The sequence below is a fragment of the Gastrolobium bilobum genome, unplaced genomic scaffold (genome assembly GCF_033153095.1).
Source record: "Gastrolobium bilobum isolate Gb01-03AN ecotype WA unplaced genomic scaffold, APGP_CSIRO_Gbil_v1 utg2660, whole genome shotgun sequence".
Lineage (NCBI taxonomy): Eukaryota > Viridiplantae > Streptophyta > Magnoliopsida > Fabales > Fabaceae > Gastrolobium > Gastrolobium bilobum.
This window is the reverse complement of record NW_026895171.1, coordinates 70,771-97,879: the sequence shown is the minus strand read 5'-3', so window position 1 is coordinate 97,879 and position 27,109 is coordinate 70,771. Positions and strand designations below refer to the sequence as shown.

The 27,109-nt window shown below is 33.5% G+C and overlaps 1 protein-coding gene across 1 annotated transcript; it reads left to right on the top strand.

The window, feature by feature from the left end:
• The first annotated feature begins 17,574 nt into the window (after positions 1-17,574).
• LOC133296939 (integrin-linked protein kinase 1) lies at positions 17,575-26,723 on the top strand. The gene is made up of 12 exons (XM_061495987.1): positions 17,575-18,124; positions 18,458-18,532; positions 18,649-18,744; positions 19,271-19,356; positions 19,445-19,565; positions 19,695-19,774; positions 21,987-22,049; positions 22,169-22,275; positions 22,465-22,550; positions 25,246-25,367; positions 25,821-25,932; positions 26,299-26,723. The coding sequence occupies exons 1-12, from the start codon at positions 17,810-17,812 to the stop codon at positions 26,404-26,406; spliced, it is 1,371 nt and encodes a 456-aa protein (XP_061351971.1). The 5' UTR covers positions 17,575-17,809; the 3' UTR covers positions 26,407-26,723.
• The last annotated feature ends 386 nt before the right edge of the window (positions 26,724-27,109 follow it).

Below are 27,109 nucleotides of genomic sequence, written 5' to 3'. Positions count from 1 at the left end.
GGTGGCTGAGTTTCAACAAACGACGTCGTCTAAGATCTACACGTGGGCTTCAGCATGTCACTTAACGTGACACATTAGCACCGTCACTCACACCGTCAATTTTGGTTTGACAGAAAGACTAACGTGGGTCCTGTTTCACATTGTTGGGGACTATTTTACGAGTTTATTTTTCTTAGGGATTAATTTGGCCACCGCATTTTTTGTCAGGGATCAATTTGGATCTTTACTCTAATAATAATTAGTATTTATCGAAAAGTACTTTCTTCAGAAATAATTTAAAGTCATTATAATAAGAAAAAAATTATTGTCATGTTAAATTAGATAATTTTTTTTTCTACATATCTTTGATAACAGTACAATCTTTTTGTTTTTGTTTTTTAGGTAATAGACCCCATTATTATTGTCTGTGGCATGATATTTCTTCTCTTATATACTTGAGAATAGATAAACTCTTATGATAATTACCAAACATGAAGTTTTACTACAACTTCTAATATTCAATTCAAACATAACATATTTCACATCCAGTTATTTATTTGTTGTGCAAACATTTAAAGTAATTTCTTATATATGTGTGTTCTTATATTAACTCCTATTTTTTAGTTGGTTCTACGCATTTCTAACCAAGGCACAAATAGAAGGGAAGATAAATACCATATGCAAGAAAAAGCAGGAACATAAAGACGGCCAACTTAATTGAAGCATTCGCCATTCTTTCTCAATGATTTTGCTGCAGCTAATATGCTCTCTAATGGGGATTTTTACTCACCACGGTTTTCTTATCTCTTATTGGGATATGAAGCTATGCTATGCACCAAATTTATAGTTATAATTATCATTAATTTTGATGATAAAATATTAACCATTTACAAAAAAAAAAATTCAAGTATTGACTATTGTTGGGAAAAATATTAAATCGTCTTTTATTATTAATGAACAATCTATTTTTTCCCATTGACTTTTGAATTTTGATTAATTCAATTAAAAGGTTTCAATTTTTTACCTTTTGACTTTTGACCAATTCAACTTAATGAATTTAAATTGTTTTTGAAATTACGGGTCACTAAGTATTTCAATTGGATTAATAGATACTATTATATTTTCACTTCAACTATATTACATTATGCATGTACGTTGAATTTTATTAAGTTGTCATGTCAATTCCTCCCTCAAATTTGTTCTCTATCCTACTATAATTATTCTTATTTTTTAAACTTTACCTTTAGCTATTACGGTTAATTGAAACAATATATTACCTCAAAATCGTATTAGAGTGCTATAAGAATTTTAAAAAAGTTTTGATGATATCAATAATGACTATAAGTTGATGATCAAATATTGAAGAGTATCAAAACTTAATAATAATAATAATAATAATAATAATAATAATAATAATAATAATAATAATAAGTAATATATAAATTGTGCAATATAAATTGATAAATACGCATACACATAGATAAGATTAATAAAATTATAGCATGAAAAATATAAATTATAAAATTATAAATTAGTAAATTTGTAAATAGATAAAGTTTATAATATTTATTAAATGGAAGTTGTATAAATATAAATTAATAAATTTATACATAGACAATATTTATTTATTTATTGGTAAAAACATAGACAATATTAATAACTACAACTTGTAAAAATATTAATCAATAATTAAATCAATATATATATACATAAACAAAGTCAAAAATTCCATGTCTAACAAAAAAAAATGTTAAAAATTCAATAAATATAAATAAAAAATTAAAGTACCTTTTATGTTTTGTTTTACTTTTTGTCTAGCAAAGAGATTAAAAAAATCAAATTTGAACAGTCCCGGAATCATAATTTTTCATTCGCACGAAGGTGATTAGGTGAGTTCATTTCACAAGTTATAATAGTTTAAGGTTCTTTGGTGTATTCACACACCTCCGATTCCAAATGTCAAAGTATTAATATAATTCAAAGTTATAGTTCCATAAAAATCATACATCTTTAAAGTTATATTATTAAATTTAAATTTATATACATTTAAAGTGATAAAATTATCATTTTTACAGTGTATAACCTTTTACCAACTGAAAAGAAAAAGGTCCAATTATTCAAAGAAATAAAAAAATGACAGTCATGTGATTTATGTTGAAAAGAAAAAAGTTATTCTTATCCTGTTTTTTAATGATCCTCCTTTTAGAATGTATCATTATTGTTTCCGTCTCTGCTGATAGAATTTTCCCGCTCTCAGAATTATCTCTTTTTTCTTTCCTTCTATATTGAATTTTTTGTTTGTTTGTTTAAATTACTTACGATCAGTTTGATTGTATTCTATTTTTTTTTATTAAAATTATTGTGTAATGTGTAGAATAGTTAAAAAACAAGTATTTTGGTGTTTTTTTTTTTGAAAGTTAAAAGTAAAAATACAAAACAAAAATAATTTTGACATATTCTTTAAATTTGATTTTAAAAATAAAAAATATTTATAATTTTTAGAAGAATTTTTATAAAACAGGCCTTATCAAATAAGTTTTTTTATTGTTTTAAATAAAAAAGTTATTTTTAAAAACCAAATTCAAACAGGCCCGTATACTTTCACTCCCTGCTTTTATCAAATTTTGAAAGGATGAATAGTGAATCTGAAAAAATATTATCATTAATATAATGAATTAATAATAAAATATTGACACATTAAAATTTATTATTAAATATTATAATTATAATTACTATTAAATGTGATCAACCTGCTTTGACATGCACTTATACAGGGTGGATTAAATGGGTTGGCGCGCTGTATATTATAACCCAATTCGTCATGTATAATGGGTCATTCGGGCCAACCCATTGGGTTAGAATCATTTTATCGGCTCTTTCAGGGCCAGTTTGTATTCACTTTTTTTAAAAGTTCTTTTTATTATTTTCTTATTTTAAAAGTAATTTTTATAAAAGTTACACCTATTTAGATTTTTTAAAAAATATTTGATTTTTGACTTCTGCTTTTTTTGAGAAGTTAAAATTTTTAGCTTCCGAAAAAAGTAAGTTTTTGGCTTTTTTTATGACTTCTGTTTTTTTTAAAAGCAGACATCCAAACAAACTTTTTTCGAGAAGTGCTTTTTTTCTTAAAAAAAGCAGCTTTTGAAGAAAAAAAAGCTCATCCAAACGGGCTCTTATAATATTTCATCACTTATCTCTTTATGTTTCTTAGTTTTTAATCACCTAATTTTTTTAAGGAAAAATTACATAAAACCACCCTATCATTAGTGGGTTTTTCAAAAAATCACCCTGCATTTTTAATTGAGACAATTAACCTCCCTCATCTATCACATTAGAACAATTAAGCATATTTAGCAATTTTAAGATTAAAATATCCCTATTCTCTTCAATAGCCATTGTCGTCGAACACCACCTAACGTTTGCAATATTTTTGGTAAAATTCAAATACTGAAAAGAATGTTTTGTTGTTTAAGTAAAGTGGGAGGATTGGGTCTATCGAGAATTGTTAAGGGAATGCATATATCATTTTGCGAGGAGGTGTAGATGTTTGTATAGGAAGAACTCAGTTTAGCGAAAGAGGCATCATTGTTCCCAAGGCTAGAACCCGCTACGTATTAAGCAATGAATACAAGGGCTTCTTTTCTCTGAAACTCAAACTCAAACACTTCCTGTGAACATATTGGCATTTTTGGGGCTCTGGTTCGTCAATTGCATTACCTTAAGATGACTGGCATCTTGGTGCTAGGAGTAGTTGTTGGCGACGAGCTTTTGTTGGAAGGTAAGGAGTGAGGACCTTATTTTGGGTAGTCTACATTTTGAACAGAGTGATGGATCATGAGATGATGAAGTAACTATTGTTGGGAATGATGTTAAGAAGGAGTTTGTGCCTCCAAAACCTTCTGGAGCTAACTTGAATTCGATGAGGAATGTGTTTGGGACTTCGAATTTTGGTTGTGCAGGATCATCTAGGATAGCATTTGTTTGGCCTGTTGTTTCGATTAGCACCTTGCCTAATGGGTTTCGACCTTCTTCTCCAAAGTCTCACAATAAAAGTGAGGGGTACAATAGTTTTGAACAAAACCCATACATTGTTTTTCTTTTATGATGATTTTGTAAATTGATGATTGCACAAATTCTTGATAACTAAATATATATTCTCTGTTATTTTGGATTCCAATATTGTTGCTAATCTTCTTATGCTGTTACATGATGGGTGATGGTTGGCGATGAAGAAAGGGTGGCAGCCGTTAAAAAAATTGGGTGTTAGATTGAAAGTAAGGGTATTTTTGTCTTTAAATTATGAAATATGGTTAATTGTTGCATTCTTGTAGTTTAAGGGAGTTAATTGTTTAAATTATAAGTGTAGGATGGTATTTTGAAAAGGGGGGGGGGGGGTTTAATGTAATTTAGCCTTTTTTTAATTGTTTACCGGAGTATAATGGATACATTAGCTTTCTTTTTAACTACTTTAAAGGTAAACTTTGACGGAAAAAGCCACAAAGGACATAAGGGGGTGTTTGGTGGGTGGCAAAAAAATATTTTCCCTGGAGAAATGGGTGTGAAAAATTTAATGGTTATGTTTGGTAGGTGGATGAGTAAAAAAGTAGCTGGGTAGTTTTTTTAGCCATCAACTGATTTTTTTCATGATTTGGTTGTGCAACTTTGCCATCAAGAGTGTGGTATCAATTTTTCCCACACGTCTGGAAAAATAAAGAAATTTTATGAGACAAAACTACCCCACAACAACGTTGAGAGAGAGAGATAGAGAATAATAACGTTTTCATAACAACAAAATTCAATATTTAAAATGTTGGGCAGTTTCGTAATTTTGCCTTAGTTTCCCATTAATATTTTACACTAATCCAAACATAACTTCAGTAAAATTTATCCAATTTTCCTGGAAAAATTTGAGTCAACCAAACAACTTTTTTTAACTTACCCGACTAAAAAAATTTCCAACTATATTCCTGTAAAAAATATCTGACGGGTCAAAAAGAACTTCTCCTGTACCAAATGCCCCTAAAGTTTTTTGAACACACAATGGAAAGTTTTTTGAACTTTTTCCTTAAAAGTTTCTACGACAATTATCTAATAATTTATTTTCTAAACTTTAAATCCACGTAATGATTTATAAAGTTTTTTTATGATCTTTGATTCTCAAGAGTTGTGCAGATTGTATGGATTATTATATAATTATACATTTTTTTTAATATAACAGTAGTATTGAGATTTGAACCTATTACCTCGTGCAAATGTTGAAATTATGTATGGAGAAATGATTAATATCTTCTTATTCCATTTGTGCCATATTTGTGAGACCTTGTGATATGATAGTTGACAGTATGAAGGACGTTCCACAATGATTTGAGCTCAATTGACGCATAGGCCAACTAGCACATGCATGGTTATTGTGCATGATGGTTCTTGGAACCGTAAAGTAAAGATAAAAATTGTGTACCATGAATGTATAGTTCATTCATTATTGAGTAAGAATATCTTTGAATACTAATCTCTTTGTAAGTGGTGATCTTATGACATGAAGTCAATAACCTCTTAATCGAATGTATGGATAGAAATTAGGGGATTTTCTTTTGCTTACTGAGATTTATGTCTTACTCATTGTAGGATTTTATTTCAGGTACACAGATCTAGGAAGAAAAATCAAGAAGCGATTGATTGCCTTGTGTGTGGGTGTGGCAGTTGTCTATTTAGTATATACATTAAAGACCTTTATATGATGTTATATGATGTCTTGTGAAATTGCTGTTATGTGTATTTGAACCCTTACTAGTAATGTACTTCTTTTGTGAAAGTTGTAATGTAAGGTATTTATATAATGAGATTTGTTTTGTAATTTTAGACCATTGGGTCTATTACATCCATAATTGAATGTTATTATGTACACCAACCTTCACTTACGCTGACTTCAGCTGTTGGATTTTGAGATTTGATCTGTGTAAGCATCAGGTTGCTCCTAGTGCATTACAACATTATTTTCAAATAAATTGCGATTAAGAGCACATTTGATATACAAGATATGATAAGGCCTCAAAGTATAAGGTCTGATTAAATTTTAATACTATCCAATGTTTGACATAGTATTGTATAAGATAATATTATTGAGTGTTTGGTAATGTATTGTATAATACTATATAGGATAAAAATAAATATTTTTGACAAAAATACCTATAATAAAGAATTTATATAAATCTTCCAAATATGTCATATGATAAAAAAATTTATATATAATTTGTATGTAATGCACACATATATATATATATATATATATATATATATATATATTACTTTAATATTTTTATTTACAAATTAAATAGAAAATGAAAAAGCAAGTTGGTGAAACAATCTTTTATCTCCAATGTAACTTTGAAATCCAACTAAAAAACGAGACCAGAAAATAGGAAGATCGTTAGAAAATGCTACTAATTTGATTCAAGTTTAGTTCCTCCTATACGAAAAAATAATTCCCCTCAGTCACACCAAAACAAGGCAAAATTATTTTGTCAACGTTGCACCTGCTTCATCCACAATTGTTCCAATTTACAATTGTTTAGTTTGATCCTGGGTTTTTGGCTTTGTTTACGGTGTGTTATTATGTTTGGTGTGTATAATAACCCGAACCTAAGTACTAAGTAATTCGGGATTTTTGCATTATTATATGAGATTAATTAGGTAAGAAATCTATTTAATGTGATGTGAGTCACTTTTTTTATAAAAGTGCAGTTACAAAGAGTTTTGGTGTAAAAATAAAAATTAGGCAAATTTACGTGAAACTTGTAAATAAATTAGTGAAAGACTAGTTTATTATATGAGAAAAATTATATTTACAAATTTTTTATTTTCAAACTCTTATAAGTTATACCATGTACTATGGGGGCGTTTGGTACAGGAGAATTTTTTTTTAACCAGGTAAATATGATTAGTGGGGAAATAGTTGTAAATGAAAATAAGTGGGGAAATTTTATAAATGTTGTTTGGTAGACAAAAATATTACCAGGGAAATTGTATAAAATTTACTGTGACTATGTTTGGTTGAAAGTAAAAGATTGATGGGGAAATATGACAAAATGTCAAAAATACCCCTGAATATAACAATAGACACGGTTGCAACGTTCTTCTTGTGTTGTTATGTGTTTCTGTGTGTCGGTGGTTTAGAAGAAAACCTCCATCTGAATCGTTTACGACCATGATTATTGGAGATGACATGCCTCGGCTTCATCATTTATTGCTGGTACTGTTTTTGGAAAAAATCTGTTGGACAGTTGGTGGTGGTTTTGCAGGCTTAGAGCTTGAAGCACTTTCCTTGCTTGGTTGTGGTTGTGGTGGTTTTGAAGGGCAAAGAACACTTTGGGTAGTAACTTTCTTTGTTGCTTCCATGGATCCTCCAATCAATCTATCTAGCAACCACATGCATGACCATGGAGCTGTTTACGAGAGAAGAGCAAAATGCAGCAATGTTACTTCATACTTTATCATCGTTCTTGCAAGCGAACGGGTATTAGAGGAGAGGTGATTTCAGAAGGGCATTAACGTAACTAAGTTGGCGCCAAATTTATGACTTCCCTAGCTTTTTCATCACACCACCTCCAAGAAGGTCTTCTCCAACAGTGCAGAGTGTTTCATTTTCCACTGAAATTTGCTTTTGATGGGGAAACATTATGCCCTGCTATATTGGGGAAAAACCTGTATCAAACAAGTCATTGTCATTTCCCCACTTTGACTTACCCATCTATCCCCTCAAAAACCACCTACCAAACACTCCCTATAGGTAATACATACTTTTTTTTGGAAATATTCCAATCCGTTTATCACTTCGCGACTAGTCCGATTCGGAAGCGGGTCCAGGATTAAAGCTTTAAACCCCTCCCAAAGGTGATACTGGAGAGGATCGAACACATGCTCTCATCTCCACATGCTCAGCTCCCATGCTCTATACCATGTACTACTTGAGCATGTACTACCCATAGTATATAATATAATTTGTAAGAATTTATAAACAAAAAATTTGTAAATATAACCCTCCCTTTATTATATTTTATAGGATAAAAACACATGTTAGAAATATTAAGTTATTTGGCTAAAAATGAGAAAGAAAGTAAGGTTAATAGAATAAGTGAACAAGTGAGTCCCCTTGGACCAAAGTCAACACAAGTTTAAGTAACCAAACATAACCATTTTCGTTCTCCTTCTCTAGCAACACGTGGAAGCCATGTTTATCAAGGAAGAAAAGCTTGAAACTTAGAATTTGCTAAAAAGCATGAAATCCTTTGGTTCCAAAAGCAAAGTTGCTTAGAATCTTTTCCTTAGTAAATCCCACATCTTATTTTCGACCAAGAACCATTGTGGAGAGAGATTTTCACCTTCAAAGTTAGGGAGAATTTCAGATTTTGGGGTTTTAAGGGGGTGTTAGAGCTCATCAAAGCTTGGAAACTTCTTCTCCCATCAATCTAAGGTAGATTGCGGTAAGATTTCACAAATCACTACATGCTTTCATGAATTTTTGAGAAATCTATGTTAAATAAATAGTAAAATTTGAAAATTCATGGTATGAGTAGTTAGAGAGTGATTTAGAAGAAACTTTCTTTGTAAAATATGCTTAAGACTGCTTCTTGACAAAGAAAAATCAATGAAACCACCATTTGACACACTTTGGAAAATCAAATTGTTTGAGACATGTATATTCCGAAAATTGGTTGGTTTGATGCATTAGAGTGTTGAAATGGTATGCATTCCTTTGTTAAATATACTTAGGATTTGTTCTTGATAGAGAAAAAAATAAGAGAATACTATTTGAGCAACTTTGGGAAAAATATTGATGAACATGTATTAGAATTTTGAAAATTCTAATTTTGAGGATGCTTAATAGATTTTGATGTCGTTCATTGATGTTTATGATGTAGTATTGAATAAAGAGACTTAATTAATGGTTGAAGGAATCCATTGGAAGCAACATTAGAGTGAAAAACCTAGTTTCTTAAATCTTACAAAGAAGGTAAGTTCATGATTGAGTTTATATGTTGAGTTCTAGCGTTTTGACTTAATATTTATGTGTTGTTTGAGTTGATGATCCTATTTTCACCTTGGCCATAGGTTGTCTTGGTGTGACTATTAGCATTTTGCGTTAAAGAGAAGCAGAAAACAGAAGTCTACGAAAGGTAAACTTCTGGATCTTGAGGTTAATCCCTTGTGTGTTCCATCATACTCCTTCTGGAGGATGGTTTGAGTGATAAACGTGCATTGTAGAACTTGAGCAAGATAGGTGATGTATTTGTAGGGGTGGCAAAACGAGTCGGCCCGCCACGACCCGTCATCAACCCGCCGAAAATGGGTTAGCCTGCCCCGACCCGTCACTTGAATGTGGGTTGCAAACTCCAACCCATCCCATTTTATGGTGGGTTAGCGGGTCAACTCGCCTAAAAAATAAAAAATGAATATAATTAAAAATAAATTATATTTTATAATATTAATTATTTTTATTTCACGTTTTCCTTAATTTTTTTTTCCATTCTCAAGTCTAAATGTATGCTAATATTCAATCAAACATTCTTTAGGAACTTATTTTTGTCTCCATATATAGATAACATTTGTCATAAATAAAGATTTTATTCTCTATTTTTTCTAGGAAGTGCTAAGATAAAAAAATTAGATATTGCAAAAGCTTAAAGACGAATAAGATACTATCTAATAGTAAAAAAAAAAAACTGACCTGACGGGCCAACCTGCCCCGACTCGCTGCCCACCCATTTTGACTTACAACTCGATTGGGCAGGTTGGTGGGTTAAGACGTGTAACCCAACCCGCCACGTTACCCAACCCGCCCCGTTTTGGCGGGTTGGCGGGTTGACCCGTCGAGTTCAACCTATATTTCCACCTCTATGTATTTGAGTTGATGTTGAGTTGAGAATGTTATGTTATGATGTTGAGATTTATGTTTGAGATAACCTCTGGCCAGCAGATAGATGTATGTTTACAGTCACTTTCCTTGTTTCCTGAAGAGGATTTCCTTAGAGTCAGATACTTACAAAACAAAAGGGTTTCTTGAAAGTGCATTATATGTACAGACTTTCCTTGGAACAAAATGGTTCCTTAGGGATTTGATGTCTACGAGACAAAAGGTTCTCTTGAAAGGACCATACTATAGGGACTTCCTTTGGAGTTAGCCCGACGGGGATCTCCTCGAGATCATATATCTAAGAAAGCAAAAGGGTTTTCTTGGAAGTTTCTTGCGAGTTGAGTTGAGATTATGCATGAGATGATATATTATATGCTATGTTTATTTTCTGTGATGCATGTGAAGTGAATTATAAGGTGGAATGATCCTTCAAGGACCCTTAGTTTATTGCAATTTATATTTCACCCTGTGTTTGGGGAATCCATTTCATGTACCTCCATAGATGGAGATACGACATCATTTGGCAAGAGGCTAGAATAGAGCCTGATACATGACATGTGGATATTTGTCTATGTTTTGATGTATAGGTGACCTATAGACATATTTATTTTGGTATATTCACATGAGACTGTGTATATTTTGAGGCCTAGATGAGGGCTATTTGTATTTTACATAATTTGCATGTTGGATTTTGTTAAGAGAACAATGAACATGAACTATGTAATTTGGAGAGTCCAATAAATTTTGTAATATGAACTTTTGAGTTTGATGACCAATGATGATTACGTAATATGAATATTTTGTTGTTGATATCCAAGAGATGTATTCACGAAAGAGATCATGATATGTAAATGAAAGTAGATGCATTTAAGGCGAATTAGCTTAACTAGTAGTTTTTCGCGCATGACAAATATACGACTTAAATTTAATTTTAGGAATATATGTTATTGGTGAATTATTCATATGTCTTTTTAAGACCTTAGCATATATTTTTATAGACGCCTAGAAAATTTAAGGGTTAACATGATAAAATATTTTTATCCTACATAGCCATCGAAATTTTCTCTCGATAATATTTTTAAACTTGGTGGGTCCCACCATGTGATGTTAATTTGTGCATGAGAAAAATCTTCTCTCATATAACATGAGAAAAGATTAACCCATTATTTAATGACTTATATGATGATTTATGAGAAATTTGTGGGGATAAAGTATGTTGAAGTATTTTTTTTTAATTCAACTCATTCAACTCTTTCGATTCCAATTACTAATTTTTCATACCTTCCAAAAGGTAGTAAATGTTATTGGTCGGAGTGTACAAATATGTATTGTGAATTATGGTGATAAAATTGTATAGAACCTAATGCAATCACATGAAATTATAATTGCATATGCAAAATATATACCCCTCAATAATATTTAAGGTTCGTGGACAAATATTTTACAGGATAAAAATAACACTAGTGGACACAACAGATACTTGATCAATCATATACAAAAGCAGGAAAAACTTTTTTCTGAAATTTATTGAACATTGATATATATAAGAGATAAACTATCATATGATACACGCAAAAAAAAAATGATTGTTCACAAATCAAGGGACACAACTATTCGTGACCAAATAAATGTCACTTTTCCAACTTCGTATTCATAACAATTTATACAACAATAAACCACCAGCAACTTATCGGTTTTATTTGCATCCTGATCAGACCAGATAATTACAAATGGGCTGATCATGTGATCTTCCTCTACACAGCCTGTGATCGTCGTGGGTCAGAGCATCTTACAGTTGGGCCGCTTTATCCCATGGGTCTTCTGTGGAACACGATGTGGGGTGTACCTGCAAGACACTTCGACGCTCAAGTCAGTTATGGTTCAAGCAGGTTTAAGTATGTAGAAGAAGATGATGTACCTTAGTGTTGATACATGTATTTATAGTGGAGAGATGAGCAGCTTGGGAAGATGTTACTTAGTGATCAGGTTTGCTTTGCCTTAGAGGCTAAGTAATTGAGCTGCCATGATTAAATGTTGAGGAGTTTGCTGTCATGGTGTCTTTAAGGTTTAGGAGCTTGCTGGCTGTCATGGAGCTTGTTTGTCATGTAGCCATAAATATTAAGGTGCTTGCTGAGATAGCCTTGGTGGAAGAGATAAGATAGCAACATGTATTTATTATGGTGGAGCTTGCAGCCTTCTTGGACTAAGGCTTTTCTTCATTGTGAAGGCTTTTATGTTGGACCTTGTATTTGCATAGTATTTATCCAGATCAGAAGCCCCCCGGCTCGGTGCTTATGCCGAAGGCATGAGGAGCGAGATGTATAAGTCTGCGAGATGATTTGTCTGTTTATCAGACCAGGAAATTCATTTGACTTGCACTTGAAAGCTGCGTTGCGCTTGTTCCTTTATCTGAAACTATGGTCTGTACTTTGTATGAGTACTGGAGAGCTTCATAGTTGTATCATGCAGTTTTATACAGTTCATAATTCATAATGCATATATATTGCGTACCTTTGTTATTGGCATGTTGTTGTATGCCAGATGTATCGCGCTTTAGGAAGGAGTTTGACCCTAGGTGGGGTTCATCCTGCCTTGTATCGTGCTTGATCATGGAGGATCGCGATAAGACTTGGAGGATCACGATGTGAATGGTTCTGATCCGTTGAGAGGATCCTTGTGAGGGAGTCTGTTGATTGGAGGATTCGTGGGAGAATCCTGTCAATTGGAGGATTCGTGAGAGAATCCTGTTACTTGATAGGATCCATGACAGGTATCCTGTTAATTGGAGGATTCATGAGAGAACCCTGTAAGTTGATAGGAACCGTGAGAGGTTTCCTGTAGATTGAAGGATTCGTGAGAGAACCCTGTAAGTTTATAGGAACCGTGAGAGGTTTCCTGTAAATTGGAGGATTCATGAGAGAACCCTGTAAGTTGATAGGAATTGTGAGAGGTTTCCTGTAAACCCTGTAAGTTGATAGGAACCATGAGAAGTGTCCTGTATATTGGAGGATTCGTGAGAGAACCCTGTAATGTTCTTCATTGCGCTTTAACTTGGAGGACTTTTCTTCTGTTTGGTGAAACCTGTAATTTCCATAGATCTCACAGAATAATAACAACATATCATGGAGATGATAGTTGTAACAAGATCATTTTAAAATAATAATGTTGCTGATAGGAAATGTAACATTTGTTTTTGAGTTTGTCTGCATTTCACGCGAGATTTTTGTCTTCGCCTTTTAGCAGTCATGGAGCCCTGCAATCTCTTATGGATTTCACAATAGAAGTAGTTAAGATACCTCAAGATAAGCGCATATAAATCAGATAAACTGTTCTAAGTCTATCTGCATTTTCAGTGAGATTGAGATCTTCACTGTTTATTGTCCATGGGTCCCTGCAACTTGTATGAGTTTCATAACAAAGACATAAGATTATCAAAATAAGTCAGATATGTCACGATTTGTACTGCGTGAGCATCCTGTGAGTTTATGTAGTCTCACAAGAGATATGATCAAAAAGTGATATGAGTATATATCTGATCAAAAAGTGATGTGAGCATATATATAATACCTTCTTAAAGGGGCACATGAAGATTCAATATATGATAGCCTGCTAGGCCTTTATTTTATGTTTGTCATAGTTCAACCCTTGTAGCAGGACTAGGATGATTCATAAAAATTATTCATAAGCCTAGGATGTGCTCAGACTAGACTTTGTTAATTTGACTTTTACTCAAAGCATCCTGCAACTAGGTGGTCATGTTGCCTTATATAACTGTAAACCTGTAATGTAACTTTCTGTGCCATACTGTGATCATAAGCCTAAAAATATTCATCCTTCAAGTTCTTTTATTGCGACATATGGGACCTTCCAGCTCTATAAAACATTGTTTTAATAAACCTTTGGCAGTTCTGTCATCGTAATAATGATATCCAGCCTCACTAAATTTTGGCTACTTGATCAAGTAGATAGTTTGGTTACTGGATCCTTGAGTAAAGTCCCCAACAACTTTAAAGTTTAACCATGTAAAGCAAGTTCAGCTCATGATCATATCCTATAATGAATCAAGTATACTTGCGTGATCCAAATAAAATGGTAGTATACCAAAAGTAATGGCGCGATAACCAAAAAAGTTGACGTACGGATCCTTTAAAGTTGACGTGGGTAAACTTTGGCATACGGTTCAAGGGCTGTGCAAACTCTAGCTTTAGTTTTGAATATTCTAATAAGGATGATGTCCAAAACATGGTCTGTCCTTGCACAATGATGTCCTAAAACTTTAAAATATTCTTCAAAAGGACAATATCCAATATCATGGCTTATCCTTTGGTGCGCGATACTTATCCCTTCGTGCTTCAAAGTAATAGAACAATTTTTATCGCGCGATAGATATGAATGTGGCGCAACACGTATAAATATGATATGTATAAATATGGGCTTTTCAATAAGCATTCAGGTTTGTGGTTTCAGAGAACATAAAAGTGGACAATAGGTAATGGTCACACGTTTTCCACATGTGAAAAGTTGATATCCCTCTCTTAGACTCGCGATATGTATGAGAAGTTTTTAATCATGGTGCCTATGAAAATAACTCAAAAACCCAATGGTCAGACTACAAGCATCCCTTGAACTTCAAATCTGGACATCAATAAGTGTTGCATCGCGCTCTCATTGTACGGGCATCGCGCACTGTTTTGACTTCATTTGAAGAATGCTATTGGCTCTGCGCAATAAATGTCTTTGCACAATATATTTGACCAAACTATTGGCAGAATGCTATTTTACTTTGATAATATATGTTGTGTAACCAATATATTATATCTATTGGCTTTACACAAAGACAAAGCCATTGGCTATGCGCAATAAATGTCGCCAAATATTGTACGTAAGTTTTGATATTATATTATTTTACATTTTATTTGGTCTTACTTTATCTCAAATGATAAGCCTTTTGACCAAGCATGATGACGTCACTTTTAGTAAGAAAGTGTGGTTTATGCATGACTTGGCTAATTTGTGGCTGACAAGTATATACAATTGATACGTGGCAAAAATGGATGCCCCACAATGCTTATATGGTGAACTGTGTGACACAATTTTCGGGATACAGATGGTATGAGATGGTTTATGTGAGATTCACAACATCAGTATCGCGCACTATTGGGAGATATCCCATTAGAAGTGGGATCATTGCGCGGTAATCAGGATAATCCAATTGGCGCGATGAAACATTTCATCCTTGCGCGCAGTAGACAATCATGGCTTGTGCAATGATAATATATTTGCAGTAATAATTACCTCCAGTCACGAAATATAAAAAACACAAGCAGAGTGTGTGTACCTTTTTTGGGTAGGAGTTGAAGCTGTGCGAAAATAATAGCGAGATAGTAAAATAAGAGTATTGGGACTTCCCTGGTATCCTTCAGCGTTGGTTTTGCACATAGCGTTGGTTTTGCACATGGTGGTGGGAGTAGAAATTTGTCGTTCCCACAGACGACGCTAATGATCAGACCAGATAATTACAAATGGGCCGATCATGTGATCTTCCTCTACACAGCCTGTGATCGTCTTGGGTCAGAGCATCTTGCAGTTGGGCCGCTTTATCCCATGGATCTTCTGTGGAACGCGATGGGAGGTGTACCTGCAAGACACTCCGACGCTCGAGTTAGTCATGGTTCAAGCAGGTTTAAGTATGTAGAAGAAGATGATGTACCTTAGTGTTGATCCATGTATTTATAGTGGAGAGATGAGCAGCTTGGGAAGATGTTACTTAGTGATCAGGTTTGCTTTGCCTTAGAGGCTAAGTAATTGAGCTGCCATGATTAAATGTCGAGGAGCTTGCTGTCTTAGTGTCTTTAAGGTTGAGGAGCTTGCTGGCTGTCATGGAGCTTGTTTGTCATGTAGCCATAAATATTAAGGTGCTTGCTGAGATAGACTTGGTGGAAGAGATAAGATAGCAGCATGTATTTATTATGGTAGAGCTTGCAGCCTTCTTGGACTAAGGCTTTTCTTCATTGTGAAGACTTTTATGTTGGGCCTTGTATTTGCATAGTATTTATCCAGATCACATCCTCTAAACAAAAGCAATTTATAATATTAGATAAGTTACGCTCTGTTGGCAGAATATATTTCAATTAGGTATAATATTCAAAGTAGATTAATAAATTCCTCTGCTTTCTTCTTTCTTTTTAATATTTTAGACACACTGCACTAATCTTTCATATAATTAAACTAAAAAAATCTTCCAACATAAATTGAACCGTAGTGGACTGTGCTATCCCTAACGAGACACGATGATTTTTAAAACAAAATTCCAACATAAGTCCCACCTAAAAGAGTAATTCTGAGGAGTGCGTTGGCATTATTACTAAAACATTATTTAATATTAGATATGTATAAAGTTGCGAATTGATAAAAAAAAATATTGATTTCTTTATATAACTAATTAATTCTATGATTATTATAATTATTATTTTTAACTGGTTAATTAAAAATCCAACTCTATACCTCTGGAAGCAAATGGCTGTCAAGATAAAATTTATGTAAATCCTTTATAGAGACTGTTTGGTATGAGAATTTTTGTAGAAATTCTGAAAAAGTGAGATGGAGTAAATTTGTTTTCAATGTTTGATATAAGAAAACTGAAAATATTTTCAATTTTTTTTCTATCATTCTATTTTGCACATCATATTCTTAAACGAAAATATTATCTGATATATGATATTTTTATTTTTATATAACATTAATAAAATTGACTCAACATTCATAATTTTTTTTGGATCTATTAAATATCTTTTCATAATTTAGTCAGGAAAAATTTCACACCATCTTCCCTGACATTTTTTTTTATCAGAAAAAAATATCTCCTCTATTACCCCTTGGGAACAAGATGATATTTTATTGTTAAATAATGGGATATCATCAATTCCATTTAAAGTAGTTGTCAATTCTCAACGACAATAGGCCCCACTGTTGTAACCCAATTTTTTTTTATTATTGTATGAAATTTTATTTAAATTTCACTAAATAATTTTTTTTTATACACATTTCACTGAATAATTTAGATCATCCATTTCCATCGTTAGAAGAATAAGACTCGATTTGAATCTTCTATATTTTTCTATCTTACGTCATTATTAGTGAATGATTATGATTAAATAATGTGATCACATGATCATTTCTCTACATAGAAGGATCCAAATCCAGTAAAACTACAGTTTTATTTAATAATAAAGGGGTTTGAATTTGTCATTTAACATGATACAACAAACTTTCCTACATACATAATATTTTGTGGGATACACACTTTTTGAAGAAAAAAAATAATTATGGCACGCAAAACGAATCTCTATAACATTACACCATCACTTTTCCTACAACATAACTCTTATAAAATTCAATAATAAAATAAGTGTTTAAAAAACAAAAGTAAGTGTTTAAAAATATTAAAAAATGTGTTAAGAAAAAGGCGTATATCAACGACCGTCCATCCCACTACGTGTTCCACAAAAGCAACGGTTAGGATCAACTTAAATCTACAAAGAACAACGTCGGCAATAGAATCCGCAGCCGCAGCGGCTCACGTTAGTCAACTGTCGCTTACTCTGCGCCATCTATGTATCTTCCTTCCCCTTGCGCTGGCATTGCAGCATACGCGTCACGCGCTTAAATCAACGCGTAACACTCATCGCTTCCTCCTCAGTCCTCATTCTCCAAAGTTCAAACATGTCAAACGTTAAATAAAAATTCAACGTTGATCACAAGTGGGTCGAGACTTGGAAAACTTCAAAAAAAGAAAAGAAAAGAAAGAGTCAAAATTAGCTTTCCCCATTTTTCTTTGTGTAGAATTATCCACACCCAAATCTTCAAAATCCCATCTTTTGTTTACTCAGCGGATCTACACTTTGTGTAGTGTTTTTTGCCATGGAATCGAAGAACCCTGCAAGGTTTAAGCTTGGGAAGCAGTCATCGCTGGCCCCAGAACGCCATGGTGAAGAGCAAGAGCTCCAAAACGATGGAGATGTTGTGGATCCAGGAGTGAGGCTTATGTATTCGGCCAACGAAGGCGATGTAGATGGTATCCGCGAGGTGTTGGAGTTGGGTGTGAGTGTGAATTTCAGGGATATTGATGACCGCACGGCTCTTCATATTGCAGCGTGTCAGGGCTTAACTGATGTTGTTGCTTTGTTGCTCGAGAAAGGTGCTGAGGTTGATCCTAAAGATCGATGGGGGAGCACGGTAAGTACACTTTTCTGTACCTGATTTGGTTTAATAGCCTAATTGATTGGGGTTTTGATACTTTGACACAGTTTATTGTTATCGTTACCAATTTTGATTTGATATTGCTTGACTAGTCAAATGCTTTATCTTGTAGTATGGATTCATTCTGTATATTGTATTGCCTGAATAAATGATTGCATGTAGATTGAACCAGAGGCAATTGTATGCACATCTCTTACTGTTAAGGCCTGAGTTTCAGAGTTTTTCTGTATGGGCTGCATTTGAAAGGAAATTAGTACTATTAGATATTTAATTACTGGGCTGATTATTAATCTTATGTCTCTTAAACAGCCACTTGCAGATGCTATATATTATAAAAACAATGATGTGATCAAACTATTGGAGAAGCATGGAGCAAAGCCTCTGGTATGTATGGAGGATTGTAAAATTACGAAGTTGTTGCACTTATTTGTCTTGGCATATCGGTTTCAACTTTTGTATTCTGCTTGTGGTTGCCAATGTGTGTGATTATACTGTTTCAGATGGCCCCTATGCATGTTAATCATGCACGTGAAGTTCCAGAATATGAAATCAATCCTAAAGAACTTGATTTTACCAACAGTGAGGAGATATCAAAGGTAACCACGTTTTTATGATTTATTATTTTTCATTCTGACAGTCAATTTGGTCTGTCTTCGGATTATTTTATATCAGAATCCTCGAGGAACTAATAAGATTTTCTATAATCACATCTCTTATACCCTGATTAGTTTGGGATAAAGGTGATGTTAATGTTGATATCTCTTTTATTTTCAACCGTTTAGATTTGTAGTACAAACTTCTGAATTTGTGTGATTTCCTTTTTTTCTCCCTTTCAATTATCATACTAAGTTCTACTTAATGATTTTTGTAAATTTTATTAATAAGCTGAGCTATACAATAATGAAGTTTTGTGATAAATTTGTTTATGGCCATGTCTTGAGAACATGATTTTTGGGAAACTCTTTCTTAAGGAATTTGACTGTTTTTGAGTATCTAGATCCAGCTTGCAGATTCACTCAGAAAAAGTTTTGGGTGTACATATTTACTTAAGTGCATTAGTCATCTTCAATTCCTTTTCATGTAAATGGTTCTTTCATCTTATAAACTTGCCTTTATTGGCAGGGGACTTTCTGTAGTGCATTGTGGCGTGGGACCCAGGTTGCAGTAAAAAAGCTTGGGGAGGATGTGATTACCGATGAGGAAAAAGTGTGAGTTGCTCATAAACCTTGTGCAAAGATTGTATTAGTTTTTCTGCAATATACTTTCATGATAATTAATATACTTGACTTTTCACAGGAAGGCTTTCAGGGATGAGCTTGCTCTGTTCCAGAAGATCCGGCATCCAAATGTAGTCCAGTTTCTGGGTGCTGTGACCCAGAGTAGTCCAATGATGATTGTGACAGAATATCTTCCCAAGGTTTTTTGTCCTATAATGGCGTGGAACATGGTTTCTTGAATATTGCTTGGGATATTTGTTTGATTAAGTTTAACACTAATATGATTGAAAATGTTCCTTTCTTTGGTCTTATTTCCTCATGTTGTGCAGGGAGATCTTCGTGATTTTTTGAATAGAAAAGGAGCTTTGAAACCATCAACAGCTGTGAAATTTGCACTTGATATTGCTAGGTATTTGACACTCGTGCGTTGATTTTATTTGTTCTTCTGTTTGCAACATTGTGTCCCAAAATCAGCTGTCTTTTTTCTGAGGGGGGTCAATTTTATTTGTCTTATTTCATTTTGATTGATACTTGCAAGTTATTATTATTAGTTATATAGAGAAAAGAGGCGCACAAACTTATTTATCTTGATTTCCTTCTCCTATATGTTTGCATGAGAACTGAGATTGGGTGAAAGTATCTAATTTTGAATTAGGGGAATGCAATGAAGCACAAAATATATGCATAGCATGAATGTTTGAATTGTAAAGAAACATGGGGATAAAATATAATTGTGCCAATTTTTATTTTTATTTTTATTTTTATATTGCTACATAAGGGGGTGAACCGGAGTAGTGGTAAAAACTGTTCCTTCATGACTGAAAGGTCATGGGTTCGAATCCAGGAAACAGTCTCTTTGCAATTATGTAAGGGTAAGGCTGCGTACAAAGATTTCCTCCACCCCACACTCGCTAGTCGGGTTTAACGGGGAGTGGTTTTTTTTTTATTGCTACATCTTATGAGGGTGAGCTTGAAACATTGGTAAAATGCTCCTTTGTGAATCTAGGAAACAATCTCTTTGCAAAAATGCAAGGGTAAGACTATGCATAAGAATTTCTTCACCCCTATTTTGCAAGTCAAGACTTCATTGTTTTATTTTTTGGCTACATCTTTCAGTCTATGATACCATTTGTTAAGGTTGGCAAACAAATGGGTTCAGTTGGCTTTGAGTTGGATTATAATGGATGGGATCGTGTTGTTAGCTACGTGTTTATTGATTAGCCACCCGTTTAAAATAGTAATCACCTGTAACTCTTCCTACGAAAAAATAAAAATAAAAATCTTTAGATAGCTGGTTCCAGGCCTTGATAAAGAGGCAGGTTGTGTTTGGCAATTGCCAACTAACGGAAAGCTTTTCGAAGCTTGTATGACATGGTTAAAGATACATCTTCCCCATGGTTGGATATGGCTTGAATCTTGATTCTTGTATAATGATTACGTTTGACCCATTTGTTAGGATGAGACTCAAATTGCCTATGTATATATCATCTAAAGGAGTGAACCTTGGTATACAGAACAAAATTGGCTCCAGTTCTGTCTTGACATTATTCTATCGAAATTTGGAGATCATAGAGCAGGAAAAGGTCTCATGATTAGAAGATGGACATATTGGGTGCTGATAATGAGGTGGTCTGTTCTGGATCCAATGTGGGTCGAACTCAGTTTTGGAAGTGGTTGTTCAGGTGCCGTTGCTTGCTTTGCTAATGGTTATTTACATCACATGATTCTAGTAGAGTGGGGTAAGCTCTGCTTTCAGCTGATCACTTGATGGGATATGAGATCCTCTTCAAGTTTGCTTACATTCATCCCTCCCTATCTCGGCATAGAGAACCGTCATCCCACAAGTTTGACTAAGATTGAGTGGAAAATGGTGGGATTGTGATAAAGGAGAGAAAATGTGTTTTTGGAGTGTAGAAAGAGCTTCAGATTTCCTGCCCTAGTGGCTAGTGTTGCCTATATAGGAGAGATAAAGAAAGCGTTTGAGAAACTGGAAATTGGTAGAAACTGAAGAAAAGTGAATAAATATAAGAAGCTAAAGGTTTATAATGTAGTTAATTTTTTTTTGCATAGTTAAATAGGTAAATGGATCTCTAAGGGTTTATCCATTGAAACCCATGTTTAATTGGACTATGTAATGATCAAATCCGTTTGTGCTGTAACTTAAGTGGGTGCATATGGATGGGACCAACTTATAGAGTTGGATATAGGTGGCTAAATGGATTTGGCTCACAATTGGCAGCCCTACTTTCTATATGACCACAGAGAAACAGGTTATTAGTTTGATGAACAGGTATTCAATACAATTTTGAAAGATGCCTTCTTCGTACATAATTATTCAACAGTTTTCCTGTCTGAATTTTTGTAATTGCATGCCATGCATGGAACTTTGTTTTAGGAGTGTCATGGCTTTAGCATTTCTCATGGATTCATACTAGCTGGAGAAAAATCTATTTTACCTATTAAACACAGTTTCTCAAAATTCATTTAATGTGAATCATGTTTAGAGGAGACATTTATTGGGTTCTGATTAATGGTTAATGATGTCTCTGCTCCTTTTATATTTGTCTTTAGGGATACTAAACGTGTTCCTGAATGCCATTTTTTTATTTGACATTATGCAGGGGAGTGGGTTATTTGCATGAGAATAAGCCATCACCCATTATTCACCGTGATCTTGAGCCTTCGTAAGTTTCTTTGATCAATTATTTTTTTCCTCTTTTCTTTTATGTGAAGTCCATGTCTAGTTTAATAGTCTGATACAGTATACACTTTTTATCAATGTTGCTTGTGAGTAAGCTAACAGTAATATATTGCGGGATGATTCCGGGCACCTAAAAGTTGCAGACTTTGGGGTTAGCAAGTTGCTGGCAGTTAAAGAAGTTAGGCCTCTAACTTGCCAAGAAACTTCTTGTAGGTGCTGCTTTTCTTCAGAACTGTCATTAATGCACACTTGAAATATCCAAATATCTGAAATACTATATTATCTTTATTCATAAAAAATAGGAAAATATTTTAATATTTTTCATGCGGTGAACTTTGACATGCTGCTTCATGGACTAATTTTCTGAAACTGGGAAATTTGTTTTATTTTGTTCATAGGCCGCTATATAGCTCCAGAGGTTTTCAAACAAGAAGAATATGACACTAAAGTGGATGTATTCTCATTTGCACTAATTCTGCAAGAGGTAACAGATACTTTCGTAGGAGTGGTTTCCAAGTTTCATTATATTTCATGATTTGATCTCTTATTTAATAATGATAAGGAGTTTATTATTAATATAAATAGGGGTTAGTGTTTCGTATTTTGTATCACATCCTTCACATCAATACCACTATAATTTTATCATTATGAATATTCAACCCTCTCTCTTTCTCCTTCCCTACCTAAAGCTGTATAATTTCAACATCGTATCAGATCGGTGTTATCTTTGCTAAAATTTGGAACTCTACAATAACATTGTTATCTCCATAATTCTTTTATTCCTATTGGTAGTGAGCAAATTCTGGCCTCTTAAACCAAGACCAGCATCACTTTCTATATCCTCTTTCTCTCTTTTTCACAACTCTGGGTGTCAGATCTACCCTCATCCACTCATCTTTTTACCTTGCTGATGTTGCCACAGCTTTGACGTGTCTAGATCAGCCAGGTCCTAAAATTGCGTCGCCATTGGAGCTCCAACCTGCCATGATGTGCTGTTCACTACATCTGAAGAGTTTACCTCTTTGCGGGTGTGAAAGTGCGTGAAGTCCTCTTTTCAACTGTTATCTTGTCTTGATAGGACCAACCCGACGACATCCAGCCTCTGCTGTCTTGGTTTGTGACCCTCCAAAGGGTATTTGGCTTCATTTTGGGTCTCATCATTTCCTTGCTTGTCCTGCCCGCTCTACTGCTGTATTTTCGGGTCTGATCTAGTTTCTTCTTGGCCTTTTTTTGGGGTGTTTGCTTGTTATTCCAGTGTCTTTAGGTTATTGTTAATTCTTCATCTCTTTTCTCTTCCCTTTTTGGTATTATTTTTGCTCTTCCTATGCAAAACATGGCACTAGTGGATAGTGAGAATGATAAGGTAACATCCCTTTCTGAAAATGATCATTTTAGCAGTCGATCATACCATTGGTGACTTCTCTTGCTGATGACATTTTGGTCACTAACGAAGATCATACATCTAGTGACTTCGCGTAATGCTGATGATCATTTCGAAAATTCATCAACAGTCATACCAGTGGTGGCTTTTATTCATGTCAATGATCTTTCCAATGGTGACTTATAATTGCTGCAATTCACACAAGCCCGGGATTTAATTTATTTGGTTTCCTAGTTTTGTGGTTTGAAGCGTCCCAATGCTGTTCTTGATAAATTTTGAGAAGTTTTAGCACAATGTGTAATTACTTGCTAAGAAATTTTTGTTGAAGATTATTCCATCAACTCTTCTTCCATGCAACATTCCAACCATTTTTTGGAGAAGTTTTAGTTCTTGTGTATAATTTCTTGCTAAGAAAATTTTGGAGAAGTTTAAGTGTTACATAAACCAAGTTTTTTTAATTTTGATCCATTTTATTTTTTTGTGTCCATATGCTGTATGAAACTTTTCTTGACTCCAAGTTGACTTAACCTCAACAAGGTTCATAACGTTGGTAAACCAACTTCCTGCGTAGCATTTAAACTACGTTATTTTTCTTTGTAAATCAGCTATGCACAATTTCAAAATCTTTTTAATTTGGTGATTTAGAGGGCTAGCCTTAGAGCAGCGGCAAGATTGCTACTTGTGACCGGAAAGTCACGTGTTCGAGTCTAGGAAACAATCTCTTTGCAAAAATTTAAGGGTAAGACTATGTATAATTGACCTTCACCCTTACCCTCCCAAGTTGGGAAGCCTTGTACACCGGGGTTTAATTATCTTATTTCCTAGCAAATCCAATAATTTCAACTCTCTGACTGCATGCTATTTTGGTATGGAGTTTCTGGCTACATTTATTAGTGTTACGGAATAATCGTAGCTTTCCCGTGAATGGTAAGATTGATGGACGGTGTGTCTTGGGACGAAATGGAGAAAAGCTATAAGCATGGTGGAGGGTTAGATCCGTTATTATTCCTGTGTTCCATATGGTCCTTTTTTAGTCATTTTTCTCTTCATCTCCCTCTTTCTCTCTCTGTTTTTTTTTTCCTTCTTTTCTTTTATTTCTTTTCCCCTTTCCCATATTTTTCTCTTATTTATTTTTATTTTTTTATTTCTTACTTTCTCATTCTTTTTTGTCCTCCTATATATCTCTATCTTTAGTTTATTTTAATATACTTTCCCTTTTAATTATTTCCTGCTTTATATATATATATATATATATATATATATATATAGGGAGGGTTATATTTACAAACTTTTTGTTTACAAACTACGTTATGTACTCTCGGAAGTACACTAGGTTACACTATGTACTTCTGGGAGTACATAGTGTAATTTGCAAAAATTTGTAAAAAAAGTTTGTAAACGGATCCTTTGACACCGGTGTCAAACTTTGAAATTTGACACCAAATCCTAATCGTTAATTTCCGCCAATCAACGGTTATCATTTATTGGGAATTAATAATTAATTAATAAGTTTGATTGGCGGAAATGATAACCGTTGATTGGTGGAAATCAACGGTTAAGATTTGGTGTCAAATTTTAAAGTTTGAAATCGGTGTCAAAGGATCCTATTCCCATATATATATATATATATATATTTTTTTTTTTTTTTTTCAATCTCTTTGTACCTTTTATTTGGGTTCATCTACCACCAATCCCTACTAGTTTTGGAGAAACGTGGTGTTGATTTTGATGTCCCGTAAATCATAAGATCCTAACTTGCTATAGTCATTATTGATGCTTCTTATATGTTATGCTTCAGATGATTGAAGGCTGTCCTCCTTTTTCTGCAAAAAATGAAGATGAGGTTCCTAAGGTATATGCTGCAAAAGAGCGACCGCCTTTCCTAGCTCCTGCCAAGCGTTATTCCCATGGACTTCGAGAGTAAGTCTTGGATTTTTCTTGGGTGATATTTCCTGTCTTGTGATTTCCTTTTCTTGAGAATAGCTAACAGGATGTTAAACTATTTCCTCATCTTAACTTGTAACTTATAATCTTTTGCTAATAAATTTATTAATAAGGTACGAGTATTTTTTCCCATCTGATTTGAAAATTATTAAGTATGTTCATGTCTGTACAACTTTTCTCATTTTACAGCACAAGTCATGCTAACTTTTAAGTAAACGTGATCAGTAGGCCATAGCATGCATCACTCATACATTACTATTTTGTCTGTTTTGTACTATGTTTTGTACACCCTCTTGTATCAGCGTAAAATTACAAACTGAACTTGATGATTTAACATAATTTCTCTGCCGAATTTTACTTTTTCTCATTTAATAATGATTTGTTACATTATTTACATTTTGCTGATCTTTCAATGATATCTACGTACAGATTGATTGAAGAGTGCTGGAATGAGAATCCAGCAAAGAGGCCAACATTTAGGCAAATAATAACAAGACTGGAGTCCATCTACAATATAGTTGGTCAAAAAAGACGTTGGAAGGTTATCATCTCTCTCATATATCTCCCCCCTCCCCTGAACCAGACACTATTGCTTTCATATGCTTGTTCAAAAGTGTGTGAACTGGACTGAATGCTTATTGTCAGTTTATAAATGTCAGATTTTACTAATGGATATTTTATCAGTTGATCTCTGGATATATAACACAATTTCATACTTGACAAAAAATGGGTTACTTAAAATGTTGTCTGTATTCAAATATAGCAGTTGGCAATTTAAATTTTTTTCCAACATGAAGAAAAATGGCACCGTGTTTGGTTTATCTAAACAGATTTTGGTGATTACAGAACATGTAAAGGAATTGTAACATTGACACTGTTTTCCTCTTGCTCCTTGAAACATGTGCAGGTTAGACCATTGAGATGCTTCCAGAATCTGGAAGCTTTATTGAAGAGGGATCATTCAAATGGAAGCAGTAGGAGTGGTTCATCTCGCTCCACAGCAAGCCGTATATGAAGGAGAACATTGGTGTTGTCCTGTAACTTGAATATTGGCGTGAAGATAAAGATAGCAATCGGATTTGACTTGAGATGGAGCATTGCAACGTTTTCACGTGTGTATTCCCAGGTTCATGGTTGTGTTTTTGGCTTTCAAGATTCATTATACTCTCAACGATTTATTTCCGACCAAATTATATCTGGCTATAGAATTGCATGTAACATAAGCACATGTTCTAGGAATTTGCTCCTTGTCATGTACATTGTGTATGTATTATGTAGCAAGACGATTTTTTTGGGTAAACACTATGCAATAAGACTTTTGAATAGATTTTTAGCCGAAGAACTTCAACAATCAAAGCGAAACTGGAAATTCGGCTCATGTATAACATTAATACTAAGCAATGTTTTCTGACATGGGGATATAAATTAATTTAAATATTTTTGTTAATAATTACTTACGAGAGTCACTATTAAAACTTAAAAGTACACTTAAATATTGAATTCAATAATTAGAAAATGAGATTAGTGTTTATCTTTTTAAAAGACATAAAGTTGTCTTATTTTAAGATAAAAAAAGATATAGATAACAAAAATTATGAGAGGAGAAAGTGAGATTTTTTTAAATTTAAATTTTAAATAAAAAACTTTACTTTTAACTAAAAAGATTATTTTTTAGAAGGATAAATATTTTTCTCGAAATAAGTGATTTTTTTTATTTT

Bases quoted from the DNA above. Each gene is read 5' to 3' on its own strand.
- LOC133296939 (XM_061495987.1), top strand. From the start codon at position 17,810: ATGGAATCGAAGAACCCTGCAAGGTTTAAGCTTGGGAAGCAGTCATCG. The intron at 19,357-19,444 runs GTGAGTTGCTCA...GACTTTTCACAG, and splicing joins ATTACCGATGAGGAAAAAGT to GAAGGCTTTCAGGGATGAGC. The intron at 19,775-21,986 runs GTATTTGACACT...GACATTATGCAG, and splicing joins TTTGCACTTGATATTGCTAG to GGGAGTGGGTTATTTGCATG.